Source organism: Haliotis rubra, unplaced genomic scaffold, assembly GCF_003918875.1.
Source record: "Haliotis rubra isolate DU_JTF1 unplaced genomic scaffold, ASM391887v1 Scf170, whole genome shotgun sequence".
In the NCBI taxonomy this organism is placed as follows: Eukaryota; Metazoa; Mollusca; class Gastropoda; order Lepetellida; family Haliotidae; genus Haliotis; species Haliotis rubra.
This window is the reverse complement of record NW_025765670.1, coordinates 1,701,234-1,715,823: the sequence shown is the minus strand read 5'-3', so window position 1 is coordinate 1,715,823 and position 14,590 is coordinate 1,701,234. Positions and strand designations below refer to the sequence as shown.

General features: G+C 41.4%; 2 protein-coding genes across 2 annotated transcripts; both read left to right on the top strand.

The window, feature by feature from the left end:
• Positions 1 to 7,003: 7,003 nt before the first annotated feature.
• On the top strand, positions 7,004 to 12,756 carry LOC124272498. Its single transcript, XM_046707695.1, has 5 exons — positions 7,004 to 7,149; positions 8,354 to 8,530; positions 10,841 to 11,017; positions 12,081 to 12,301; positions 12,607 to 12,756. Exons 3-5 carry the CDS (start codon positions 10,882 to 10,884, stop codon positions 12,658 to 12,660), a joined length of 411 nt encoding a protein of 136 aa, XP_046563651.1. The 5' UTR covers positions 7,004 to 7,149; positions 8,354 to 8,530; positions 10,841 to 10,881; the 3' UTR covers positions 12,661 to 12,756.
• Positions 12,662 to 13,805, top strand: LOC124272499 (the record flags this gene model as incomplete). The annotated part of the gene is made up of 3 exons (XM_046707696.1): positions 12,662 to 12,765; positions 13,279 to 13,454; positions 13,603 to 13,805. Coding segments are annotated over 3 exons (336 nt in total), but the record flags the coding sequence as incomplete, so codon positions are not given.
• Positions 13,806 to 14,590: the final 785 nt, after the last annotated feature.

Sequence of the window (14,590 nt, the reverse complement as noted above, 5' to 3'; positions counted from 1 at the left end):
ACACATGCAAATCATGAAAAATGGCAGTTAATGTAGGGGTGTATAAAAGCCCATGTGCTTCCGTATTATATTCATTCATTTGTCGCCGAAAAGCTGTGTTAAAAATGCCACGATTGAGTGCTGCCGACCGAAATATCGCCATTGGTCGTGTTCAAGCCGGAGAAAGTTTTGGAACTGTTGCACGGCACCTAAATGTTCACAAAACAACGATATCCCGACTTTGGAGCCGCTACAACAACTTCAATTTGACCAACGATCGCCCGAGAAGTGGAAGGCCAAGAATCACGACCCCCCTTCAAGATCGGTACATCCGGGTCCATCACCTGCGTAATCGGCATGCCCTACCAACCGTGACTGCCACACAAATACCAGGTTTGAGGAGAGTGTCAGCTCAAACGATTTAGGAACCGTCTGAAAGAAGCGGGTTTACGTGCCTGTAGACCAGTTGTTGGACCTGTACTACGCCCCTACATCGACGCCGACGACTCAGGTGGTGCAACAACGTAAGGATACGGACTTTACAAAACTGGAGGCGAATCTGGTTTTCTGATGAATCACGTTTTCTTTTGCAACGTCACGACGGAAGACAGCGTCTGTATAGGAGACGTCATAAACGTTTTGCGCCCATCTGCGTCCGACAGGTGGACAGATTTGGCGGAGAAAGCGTCATGGTTTGGGGAACCATCTCATACAACCAGAAATCAGACTTGGTGATCGTTCCAGGGAACCTGACAGCCCAACGTTACATCAACCACGTGTTAGAGCTTCACCTTCTCCCGATTATTGACCAACAGACACAGATTTTTCAACGGGACAACGCCCGGCCTCATACTGCACGTGCAACAATGAACTTTCTGCAGAATTCCAACGTCAATGTCTTGCCATGACCCTCTAAATCACCAGACCTCAACCCTATTGAACACCTGTGGATACTCTGATCGACGCGTACGTCAACGTCAGCCGCCGCCACAGACGCTGCAACAGCTCGCCGTTGCACTGCAGGAGGAGTGGAGAGCCATTCCCCAGGAAAGAATCCGGCGTCTTATCCGTTCTTGTCCAAGGAGATGCCGTGCAGTGATTGCAGCGCGTGGTGCTCATACGAGATACTGAGAAAGACGCCCCCCTGGTGACAAACTGGTGTCTGTGAGATGACTTTTGAAATGACAATTTTAAACATGCCCATCTGGGTTATTATTCTGCCAAATTTCAGACTTCTGCCTTAAATAATAAAAATGCCGTGTCGTCCTAAAACTTCAGATCAAAATCTCTAAAATACAGGGGTTGCGTTTCTTTTTTGACAGAGTTTATGATATCTGCATGCGTTTAGATCACTACAGCCGAGTTTGAGGCGAAAATGGATGATATGGCAAAATCTAGTCCCAAAACTTAAATCAAAGTAGTTGTGAGTTTCTGTTGAGGTTACCATAGTTTTAAATTGATTCAGGGAAGTTATCATTGGCGTTGGCAAAAAATCACAAGACATAATCGCTCTGCAAAAATGACCGAAAATATCTTTGCGTTCAACAGTTGATAGTTTGAATGGAAGACCTGTTTCTAAGATTATAGTTGCTTTGTTCAAATACAAAAAATAGAACAATGGCGTCTTAATTACACGACAACAGCTCTATTTTCATAGGATGCCAACGCAGTTTTGATTGCTTTTTTCATATCAATAAAAGGTCCAAATATGGACAATACAAAAATACTTTTTGATTTTCTTTTGTGCCTTCAGGATATAAAAGAATGTCAAGTAAACATCGATGTTTAATCAAAATAATTGAAATATATAATGACATTGCTTCTGGCAAAACCGACATCGTTTTCTGTCGGAAAAGAAAGGCACTATATCACACCACACTTCTCTAAACGTTAATGAATTTCTCTCAATAATACTAACTATGAGCCCGCAGGCAAACACCGGCAACACCGTGTGCGTCAGTTTTCGCTGAGCAACTGTTTACATTTCATATATGGCAACTGTTCTCCGTTTGGAAACTGTTTGCGTCGACGTTTCAGATATCGATTCCAGACAAGTCCTGAGGGATAATAAGTCTTTTATTGCATCAATAGGAAGCTAAAGTGAGTGCATATGCCCCAATATATAATATTGGCCAAAATACTGTCGAATATGTGTGACATTGTGCCTTTAATTACAATACTTTGCATTTAAACCAAATACTCAGCCCAGTAGCAAATTGTAGCACGATAACACAACGAATGATGAAAGTTTCAGCAAATCCTTTTATCTACAGCGGTAAAACAGCGTCTATAGTAAGGGCGAGGCGTAGACTGTGAGAGAGGCTTGGCCTTTTCCAGACACTGGCCAGATATAACCAGGATTGTTCTTCAGACTTCTCTTCTGGGCTGCACTGCTGGCCTCGACTGTTGGTCTTATCTGCTGGTCTGTGTTCAGCACCTTTCTGTGCCTCAAGCTGCGTCTCTGAAGACTTCGTTGACGGTGCTGCTTATATGGGGACTTCCTAACCGTAATGGCCGTGAGCCCCGTCATGAACACGTGGCGACCGTCAAGTCTTTATCTGGGCCCCGTTCCTCAAAGCGATCGTAGCGCTATGACAGTCGTAAGTCTGTGTTAAAGTATGTGAGTTACGATCATCTTAGCGCTACGATCGCTTTGAGGCCCTGGTCAGTTGTCAGTAGCATATTTCTACACTCACCGAGGGGGCTCCATCTATATTCTCCGTTGTAGTATATTGGCTACTGTCCAGTGTCTCCATATAAAGGCATTAAAAGATGTTGTTCCCTATGTTGCCACTGTTAAGAAGTGGGCAGCGGAGTACAAGGACAAGAAAGCCAAAAAGATTATCCAGGAAGACCTTCAACTGCTGCCATGTAGGAAACTGTCGATACTTTACATCATAGGTGAGGTGAGGTGAAATTTGTTTTTTACGTCGTGCTTAAGAATATTTCGCTCATATGACGACGCGCATCCGTGTGTATGTGTATGTGCGGCTGCTTGTACAAGCCCAGACTGAAGCTGTTTTTAAAGTGCTAGCCCACTGGGATACCATGCCGCAGTGAAGCATGAATACCCCACTCAGACACATTATACTGACTCTGAGCCGACCAGTCCTTGTTGTACCCATTAATGCCGAGCGCCAGGCAGGGACAAACAAGTACCATATTTTAACGTCTTTTGGTATTCCATCATAGAGTAATGTATGATCGACAACGCTCACTCCAGATAACCAAGACAGAGGGCAGCATGCCATGTGCCATTCTAGGCAATGAAGTGGGTATGTCAAATGTTTCGGCTTGCTGGATGCTAAGGCCTAAAAAAAAAGAGTTCATTTTCTGGTGAAAACCTACGCCGTTTTAACACAGACCTAGATGTATCCAACGGATGTTTCTTGGGGTCACCGCAATCAGCGAGACACTAAACATTCAAAGCAGTGAAAACATCCTACAACCCCTTAAAGGGAAATGTTTGTTTAGATGTTTAGTATTTAAAGGCACCTTACACTTGAACAACCTATAACAACGCCAGGCTATAAAGGTGATCGGTGTGTTGCTTATCTAATTCGCCATCTACATGAGATTATTAGGGTTGAATGTCGTAGACACATGGACTCGTGGAGATCCGGGTTAAAATTGATCTTCAGTAACCCATGCTTGTCGTAAGAGGCGACGAACGGGATCGGGTGGTCAGTCTCGCTGACTTGGTTGCCACATGTCATCGGTTCCCAATTGCGTAGATCGATGCTCATGCTGTTGATCACTTGATTGTCCAGACTCGATTATGTACAGACCGCCGCCATATAGCTGGAATATTGCTGAGTGCGGCGTAAAAAAAACCTAAATCACTCACTCAGTTTGTAAGACAATAAAACAGACATAACCACAGACGTCAATATTGAATTGGGGGTTGTTGTTTAACGCCCTGGGGCGGTGGGGTAGCCTAGTGGTTAAAGCGTTGGTTCGTCACGCCGAAGACCCGGGTTCGATTCCCTACATGGGTACAATGTGTGAAGCTCATTTCTGGTGTCCCCCGCCGTGATGTTGCTGGAATATTGCTAAAAGAGGCGTAAAACCAATCTCAGTCAGTCAGTCAGTTTAACGCCCTACTGTTCAATACCTCTCCACATGATGGAAGCCGATAATTGGAATAACCAACCAATTATTGATGTCGTGCTCGTCTGGTCATGTGCTTGAGGCTAGCGGCGTTAAGGAATCACGTTACTGTTGACATGCTGGGAACCCAATCCTCTTGGAAAATTAACACAATATGTTTGTAGATGATTACCCATGTGTAGAGATGATACTTTGCTACATGATCCTCAACGGTTCCAAGTGTGCTGATCGACCTCTTGTTGCTGGCGATCATTTTATATTGTACTGTCTTCAATAATAAAATAGTTTCAGATTAACATACTAGGTTTTATGATTGCCTTGGTTGTAAAGTCCCTTGATGACTTCAATTTGTTACAACATGTATTTATTATTTATGCAAAACCTTTCTAGTCACGGTATGGCTGAAATACTGCTGGTGTGACCCTTAAGTTAGTTTTGAAAAAGCTGAAAAAATCATATTTCGAATCAATATCTCGTCTATTTGTTAAAGATGTACCATTTCAACAAAGAAAGGTGTTGCATGCTAGTTATTGATGTGTCCAAAGCTTTTGATCGTGTGTGGCACAAAGGGCTTACACTTAAATTGGAGATGTATGGTATTAGAGGCAAGCGTTTACTGAGGATCTCGAGTTACATAAGTGATCGTGGTCAACACGTTTGTATAAATAGAGCTGTATCCAAACCCAGATATTTAACAACTTCTTTCAGAGGCATTTAGCAGTTGGATCAATAAGGAAGGATAACAATATGGATGATCAACTTCTTTATTAAGAGAGAGAGAGAGAGAGAGAGAGAGAGAGAGAGAGAGAGAGAGAGAGAGAGAGAGAGAGAGAGAGAGAGAGAGAGAGAGAGAGAGAGAGAGAGAGAGAGAGAGAGAGAGATGGAAACGTGAGGCCTGCAGCATAAACAAAGGGATGGTGAAGTCTCAGTGATGGGTCTCTTTGATGAGTTGGTAGTTTGCCGGAGGTATATAACAGCCTTGGTCAAGGTTTATTGATGGATGGAGTCTTTTGATGTAGATCCAACTCCAAGAAGCTATCTACATCAAAAGTCTCCAACCGTATCGTCTTAACATTAGGGCTTCCACGGGTACTCGAGTACTCGAGAACGAGTCGGGTTTAGCTGGACTCGAGTCCATTTTCAAGGACTCGAGGACTCGAAAAGGGGAGATAACTCGAATTATTGACGTTGACGGACTGTCTGCCATGTGCTAAGCATGAACGGCCGTTAACGTCTAATATTAAGAAAAAGATATACTAGTAACTTTATTATCCCGGAGGAAATTCTCATACATCCAAACTGTCTCAAAATGAATATATACACAGTTCACAAAAATATGCAAAATAATTACATGCTCAAAACGAATGCTATTTACAAATAAAGCTGACATGATATAATTCAATTAACCACATAGGTAAAAAGGCTGAATAATTCTAGTTTTAATCACATGATGATGATTCAAAATATTTGTAGCATTCACGAATACTTGATGGTATGAAAGACTGTCGAGATCTGTTTTGAGGGAAGGTAATCGACAGCAGCGTCCAGAAGGAAGTAGTTCAAAATGGTGAGATCAAATATGTCAACTATCAAATCTAATTTTAGCTGCCTTTTTGATTATACTCGAAAGACACTCCAGAAATTTTGCAAGCAGTATTAACAATTTTGAAAAGTCTGTTTTTGTTGCGATGAGACAGATCCCCATACCAACATAGAAAATTGTAGAGTCAACACACTTTGAATAAAGGTTTGAAAAACTGTCATTACGGTTTTGTCAATGCCTTGATGATAATAATGTTCAGAATCAGAAATTAGGCCAGTAACAGTGGCGTCATCTGCAAATTTCACAGTAAACAAGTCATATATTGACAAGTAACAGTCATGATGATTGGTATACAAAACGAAGCGTACGAACGAAGGAACACAGCCATGTGGATCTCCAGCAGAGGTTGAGAGAAAAGAAGATTGATAGCCATTGACACTGACATACTGAGTTCTATGTACCCTGAATTCTTTAACCCATCTGATAATGTTTTCATTAACACCTAGATTAAATAGTTTACTCCTCACACGGTGTGGCTGTATGGTATTAGTTGTTACAAGTCTGCAGATGAGAGTAAATATTATACATCGATTGAGATTTCACTTCTGAAAATGATTAGGTAACTATCTTGACAATTGAAAGTTTGCTTGAAAGGTATGAATTTCGAGTACTCGGGTCCGAGTCGAGTCTCACCCCTCGAGTACTCGAGTCCAAAAAAATGGACTCGTTGAAGCCCTACTTAACATGAAAGATTCTGCTTCTTGTTACTGCGGCAATGCTTGTGAAAATGTACATCACTTCCTATTAGAATGTAAATTGTATAACATTCAAAGAGTTACATTAATGTTAAATGTGAAATGTATTGTAAAGCGTGACTCTCCAATGACATTGTAACTTGGAAGTCCAGATATGACTATTCAACGGAATGAATATGTTTTCAAATGAGTACAAACTTTTATTTATCAATCAAAACGTTTTTGAGTAATCAAATAATGACTGTCCCTTCCTCTCTTCTCTCTCTAACTTTCTTACACGTTCTCTCTATTCCTTCCTAAGATCTATAATATTGAAAATGCATGTATGTAAATGTCAGTGAACATAAATTTATTTGGATAACTTGTCCCCAATCCCTTTCACAATTGTGAATAAAATATCTTTAAATCAAATCTGTAGGACGGTGGGGTAGGCGAGTGTATAAAGATTCGCTCGTCACGGCCGATGACCCGGGTTCAATTCCCCACATGGGCACAATGCGTGGAGCCGATTTCTGGAGTCCCCCGTCCTGATATTGCTGGAATATTGCTTAAACCATACTCACTCACTCACTTTGAATCTGTTTTCAGTGGTCGACTGTGGCCCACCTGACCCTTTACCCAGCGGTGTTTTCGTGTACAACACAACGACCTATACTTCCCGGAGTATTGCCATTTGTAACACAGGTTACACTCTGTCGGGTTCTTCCAACGTGGAGTGCTCAGCTGAAGGGCGGTGGCAACCGTTCAACGTTTCGTGCAACAGTGAGTACGATTTCCATATTGTTTTTATGGCATTGATGGTAGTCACTTACATATTATTCATATGCGTTTAAATGCATTTATTTTATATAATGACCCAATTGCTTCTCATGCGAAAGAAAATGTTTTGCGAGTAATGAATGTGGCCGGACAGGTTTGGTTTGGTTATCGTTTTACGCCTCACTCGGCAATATTCCAGCTACATGCGGCGGTCAATAAATAATTCAGTCTGGACCAGACAATCCAGTCATTAACAACATGAGCATCGACCTATACAATTGGGATACGATTACGTGTGTCAACCAAGACAACGAACCTGACCACTCGATCCTGTTAGTCGCATCTTACGACAAGCAATTCTAATCCGGGTCCCCGTTTCAGAATGCTATCGTAGCGTTACGACTGTTGTACCTCCTATACAGGGCCTAGATTTTCGAAGCTCTCTTAGCGTTAAAATAGTCGTAAGTAACATACATTAACATTAACTTACGACTATCTTAGCGCTAAGAGAGCTTCGAAAATGTAGGCCCTGTAACATAAACTTACGACAGTCGTAGCGCTACGATAGCATTCTGAAACGGGGCCCGGATCGTCACGTGTCATGGGAGGACAGAATACGGACAAACAAGTCGTTTAATGCTCTGCATCTTACTGTGCAAAGGTTCCTCTTTTGTGGGAGCGAAGATTCAATGTTCGGCGCTTCCTTGACTCACCCATATCATGAGTCAAGGGACCCGTGAAAATCCAGGGTAGAATAGGTCTTCAGCAACCCATGCTTGCAACAAAAGGCGACTATGCTTGTCGTAAGAGGCGACTAACGGGATCGGGTGGTCATGCTCGCTGGCTTGGTTGACACTTGTCATCGGTTCCCAATTGCGCAGATCGATGCTCATGCTGTTGATCACTGGATTGTCTGGTCCAGACTCGATTATTTACAGACCGCCGCCGTATAGCTGGAATATTGCTGAGTGCGGCTTAAAACTAAACTCACTCACTCACTCAGGAGTCAAGGGTTGTCACTTCCGATGCTGTAAGGGTTCATTAAGACAATTAAACGTCTTCGACATTTCATTTGTATTCCCACCACCATTAAGATGCCAGGTTATGGAATAACTGAGTGCTGTTCCAAGTCGCATGAAGATGAACCTTCCCTCCTGAAATATTACCAAAATGACATTTTGCATTATGTGGCAGTTTCTGTTCACAGTTGTTGATTGTGGACTTCCTGGTTCTATTCCTGACGGCAGTTTTAACTATAACACCACAACCTACGGTTCTCTCGGCCTTGTTATCTGCAACCCTGGATTCAACTTCTCTGGTAGCAACAACAGTGTATCTTGCACGGAAAGTGGCCACTGGGAAAATGTTTCTGGAATTTGTAAAGGGTATTTTCACGTTGTTGTTGTTTTTCGATTTGCTTTCAGTTCACTGAGAACATATGTTCCCCGAGAACAGGTATGATAGTTCAAACTTGGAAGATATAGACAGACAGGCAGAAAATTGTATTTAAGTCTCACCTTATATATACATAGTGCACGTACATATAAATATTGATAAAATATACAAGCCACTCCGACTGGAGTTATGAGACAAAGCATACTAGTATATTAAAAGATGAAATAGCATAAAAAGATAGTAAAGTTTAAAATGTATTATTTATAGTGAGTGAGTGAGTTTAGTTTTACGCCGCACTCAGCAATATTCCAGCTATATGGTGGCGGTTTGTAAATAATCGAGTCTGGACCAGACAATCCAGTGATCAACAGCGTGAGCATCCACCTGCGCAATTGGGAACCGATGACGTGTCAACCAAGTCAGCGAGCCTGACCACGTGATCCCATTATTCGCCACTAAAAGCATGGATTACTGAAGATTAATTCTAACCCGGATCTTCATGGGTAAACCTTTTTATATTAGATATACTTCAAGTATGCAAAATATCCTTGCAGGTTTGGCACTAATAAAGATAAATAAGGGCTTGGCTAAAACGTGACATATCTTTTCAACATCAGGCATATCTCTAAGTGTAATATCATGCCATTTGTAAAAAAGCAGCATCCTGATGTGGTTGTAAAAGGGGCGATGTAGTAAGACGTGTGATTCATCCTCAGTTATGTCCTTGCAGTAGAAGCATAATCGTTTATATATGGGCAAGTTTGCTTATCTTCCCGTTTCCATCTAAAAGGCACAAGTGCTCGCCTGTTTGCACGATTCTCATTACATGACATATAACTTTAACATGAATGTGCCATTTTAAAAGTCTTGTCCACTCGTATGTGAGTTAGTTAGTGAATGAGTTTAGTGTTACGCCGCACTTAGCAATATTCCAGATTTATGGCGGCGGTCTGTAAACAATCGAGTCTGGACCAGACAATCCAGTGATCAACAGCATGACCATCGATCTGCGCAATTGGGAACCGATGACATATGTCAACCAAGTCAGCGAACCTGACGACCCGATCCCGTTAGTCGCCTCATACGACAAGCATTGGTTACTGAAGATCAATATTATAACCCGGACCTTCACGGGTATCTAATCGTATGTTTACATATTTGTTAATGTGTAGCTAAACAATCATAAATACTAAACATATCTATTAATATTAAGCTGGGGGTTCATAAGAAACCGAAGTAGGTTCCCCGAGAGAGTGAACTTATATTCAAGCCGTATTCGTCGTAGTCTTCTGATTGTCTCTGACCTATATTAGTGTGTGAGCGAGTAAGTATGGTTGTGCGCCGCTTTTAGCAATATTCCAGCAACATCACGGCGGGGGACACCAGAAATGGGCTTCACACATTGTACCCATGTGGGGAATCGAACTCGGGCCTTCGGCGTGACGAGCGAATGCTTTAACCACTAGGCTACCCCACCGCCCCGAACTATATTATATATATTGGGACATATGCACTCACTTTAGCTTCCTATCGATACAATAAAAGTTATTATCCCTTACGACTTGCCTGAAATCAGTTATTGCTCCATGCATCGAAAACTGTCGCACGCGGTGTTGTCGGTGGTTGCCGAACTGGTTTCAATCACAATTTGCATTAACGCGCTGGAATATTGCTAAAGCGACGTACGGCTAAACTCAGTCACTCACTCACTCACTGATCAGCTAACTGAGACACAAACATATCTCTACAATCAGAGACGAAGGTATCCTAATGATTAAAGCGTTCGCTCGCCACTCCGAAGTCCCGGGTTCGATTCCTAAGATGGATACAGCCTGTAAAGAGGATTTGGTCATGTCCCTCGCCGTGATATTGCTGAAGGCGGCATGAAATCATGATCAAGTAACAGCTAAACACTACTGAACAATTAGGTCCAAAAGGGGCGGCGAGGTAGCCTGGTGGTTAAAGCGTTCGCTCGTAAACACCAAGGTCAGAGCTCGATTCCCAGCATTGGTACAATGTGTGAAGTCTATTTCTGGTGTATTGCTGGAATATTGCTTAAAGCGGCGTAAAAACCAACTCACCCACTAAGGTCCAGTCGTCACGATATGGCTGAAATATTGCCGATGTGACGTTAAATATTAACTCACTCACTCACCCACTAAGGTCTAGAAAAAAAGGTTTATTTTACGCGTATTTTCTAATTCAGGATAATTTATATCTTTCCTGATCCTAATACGTAGGTGGTGATTCCTCCAACAACGAGATCGGTTTTACAGTATATGCTCACTTTTTCTTCCAGTGGTTGATTGCGGCCCTGTACCTGAAGCCCAAAACACGCTCATGTCCTTCAACAGCACAGTGTTTGGATCAACTGTCACTATCACATGTGTCAATAATACCGACCTATATAATGCTACTAACACAGGGGTATGTGATGAACGTGGCCAGTGGATAGGGGTGCCTGTGTGTAAGAAAAGTGAGTAATAGTTTTATGGAAATATAAAGTTTAAATGTTAACTTTGAATACAAAACTTTAATTTAAAGAAACTGATTTTTGCAATTGGAGACGTGTCAAAAGGAACTGAATAGGTGCCCAGCACTTTCATAAGAGACCTGTATGTATTAACCTGTAATACGATGCTCATGATATCAATCACTGTTTTGCCTGGCCCTATTACTGCAATATTTCTCCGTAAAACAGCAGGCATTAATCATAGTAGTTCTGAATTGATCTTTGTAGACCTTTAATAATTACTGACTGAAAGGTTTGCTTTAGTTTACATTACAGTAACGTTTGTTTGTATGTTGTTTAACGCCACACTCAGCAATATTCAATACGGACTGTTAACCTTCTAGCGCTTCACATGCAGCGTGGGTTGCAACACACATCAATCTATTGACCAGGGTTAGAGCAGTCTAAGTACACAAAATATAATGTTTTTGTGATCGTCATTTGTGTTTTGTCATTTTACAATGATTACAAGTAATGTAATATTGATGTTTAGGAATTGTTGTAAAGTAATTTTTGTTTGCCTGTTTTCTTCAGTACTGAAGTAAAAATCGATCTCAATTTCACATCGGTAATTCCTTGACACATTCACTTGGAACCGTAGATTTAACATGACAATAACATCGATGTTACATACGCGAGAATATCTTAACTATATGATGTTCAGTGTACGACAATGTTTCATTTTCCAGCTTTTGAGTGAGTGAGTTTAGTTTTAAGCCGCACTCAGCAATATTCCAGTTATATGGCGGCGGTCTGTAAATAATCGAGTCTGGAACAGACAATCCAGTGATCAACGGCATGAACATCGATCTGAGCGATTGGGAACCGATGACATGTGTCAACCAAGTCAGCGAGCCTGACCACCCGATCCAGTTAGTCGCGTCTTACAAGCATGGGTTACTGAAGGCCAATATTCTAACCCGGACCTTGACGGGTCTTCCAGCTTTTGAAATAAAGAGAGTTTGAAATATTCAGATTCTCCACCGATATACATGTTTTGGTTCAATGAAACATACATTGCTTTCAGACTTTCAGTCAATTGACGGCTGGGTCTTACTGCTTCGTGCCACAGCCGACGTCAACATATCGGTGTACGACGTGTGGATGGATGACACCATATACCATGATCACCCGGTAGTGAATGAGAATTTGCAACCCGGATGTATGACCCTTGACACGTCACTTCCGTGTGATATGCATTTTAAAAGTAAACTGGTATCAACGTGGGAAAACGCCAGTATTGGCCAGGTAATTGCAATGTATTGTTAAAGTCACATCACAGATGGACCCGAATGTCTCCTCTGATGAAAACTGAGATCTTTTTAATATTCAAGTCTTATTTTCAAATGATGAGACGAGGCACAGCATTAATTAAACAGTGGTAAACGGAATGGAAGAAGTGATGGTCTTCTATAAAACAGTCGGATATAATATTTTATCGTGTAATGAAAACTGAATCGGAAATAAAATATTTTCGCAAATAATTGTGTTATATTTGTCACATAAGTTTGTGTAAGAGGTCATAATTATACAAATTTAATTATTATTTTCAGGTAAAAGTTGTCGTATTAAAAGAGAACACTGTCAAAGCAGAGGTTGTTTTTTGATGGAGCCGGGACCACGAAAGACAGCTGGTTTGCCCCAAACCGCATCATCAACTCCACCTGGACAGACATTAAAACTTCGAGATTTAATATTTTCAGACTCAGAGGGTAGTACCATTCATTGAAATCACATCCGACACAACTTGTTTCTTTTGGTCTAGACACGTGAAGATTCTGGTCAACTTTTTTTCTTTTGGTCTAGACACATAAAGAACCAGGTTGGAATTGGTCTTCAGTAACCCTTGCTTGTCGTAAGAGGCGATTAACGGGTCGGGTCGTCAGGTTCGCTGACTTGGTTGACACATGTCATCGCATCCCAATTCATAGGACTGATGCTCGTACTGTTGATCACTGGATTGTCTGGTCCAGATTCAAATATTAACAGACCGCCGACATATCGTTGAGTACGGCGTTATACAGCAATCAATAAAATCAACCCTTTGGTCTAACCCATGAAGATCCGCCGCCATATAGCTGGAATTTTGCTAAGTGTGGCGTTAAACAACTAACATCTTTTGGTCCTTTCATGATTAAGTCATATTTTCAACTGAACGTAAACAAAAGTCTGATTTTGTGATGATCATCGTATTTTATCGCATATTCTCCCCTCTTGGGTTTAAGGCAGGGCGAAATCAACCGTCGGTTCCAGATAAACAGCTACTTTGCGGGTTGTCGAGGGGACGTTGGATGGCTTGTTGTCGTAGATAAACTCCACAATAACCCTTGTTTCTGGGAGAAGGCTGCTTCCAAACCAAATATTTTGTACAGTGCCGGAGTAAACGCATCAGTGTGTGCTGGTAAATATGACAATTAGTTGAACAACTATATATTTAAATGACAGTATTGGAAAAGAGTGAACTACTTATGGTTGTTAAACCATTGTGTAACCCCTTGGAAAAATATTTTAAGTTAAATTCCAATTAATGATTTCTTTTTTATTTTCAGAGTTTGAATCCGGCGATGTTATGGCGATACTGACAAAACAAGAAAACTCAGCATGATTTCTCATTATTTGTGACAGATGATTAAACTCATTTACAGTCCGTTTGGCTCAAAATTGCAATCTAACATATAATACACAATGAAACGCTGATCATAATCAAAACATCGGACCAACAGAATTTATGTCCTAAAAATAACAAAGTTGTTTGAACTAACTGTCATTAAAATATTGACACAGTCGGCGGATGACGTCAGTGGGAATCCTGTTCCATAAGTCCAAGAAAGTATGTTCAAGTTCCTGTCGGTTCGTTGGAGGTGGTACACACGGTCTCAGCTGACACTCAAGATAATCCCAGAGATGTTCAGTGGGGCTGTTGTCGTGCTGCAAAATGACTCCTCTTGGCTGTTGTCGAATAAAGGGCACCATGAATAAAGGTCCCGAATCTGTTCCAGAGGGGGATCTGCCGGTCTTCGGCCGGCGTTGTGTGTGACTCTTGGTCTTCCCGATCTTGAGCGGACTTGAGTCTGGCCTGTTTGGTGGTGGCGGTTGGTGACCTACATACCTACATACGCAAGAACGCACGCACACACGAAATTGATTAATAATTAACTCAATAAAGGGCCACTGATGCAGAGCAATTTCCGTGGACTGGTTGTTGCTTTTGTTATTGTTTTTCTCCCGTGAGTACCCGGATGATATCCCAGAATTCATGACTGGTTCATTACCTCTGCTGCACCACCCTCATGCGCAACTGATAGTATAGGTATAGACTGATCAACGAAGATGAAATCTTTTTTACTCGATAATCTTGATTTTGTTGTAAATTTATGTAGACTGCATGTGATGAATAATTTGGTTTCTTATAAAAAAATATTCACTTTGATAAAAATGCTGATTTTGATGTAAAATTTTTCATTTCATAGTAATGTTGACTTTATAAAAATGTTAACGTAAATGTATGTAGAATTTGATTTAAGAAATAGTTTGACC

Bases quoted from the DNA above. Each gene is read 5' to 3' on its own strand.
- LOC124272498 (XM_046707695.1), top strand. From the start codon at position 10,882: ATGTCCTTCAACAGCACAGTGTTTGGATCAACTGTCACTATCACATGT. The intron at 11,018-12,080 runs GTGAGTAATAGT...CATTGCTTTCAG, and splicing joins GGTGCCTGTGTGTAAGAAAA to ACTTTCAGTCAATTGACGGC. The intron at 12,302-12,606 runs GTAATTGCAATG...TATTATTTTCAG, and splicing joins AAAACGCCAGTATTGGCCAG to GTAAAAGTTGTCGTATTAAA.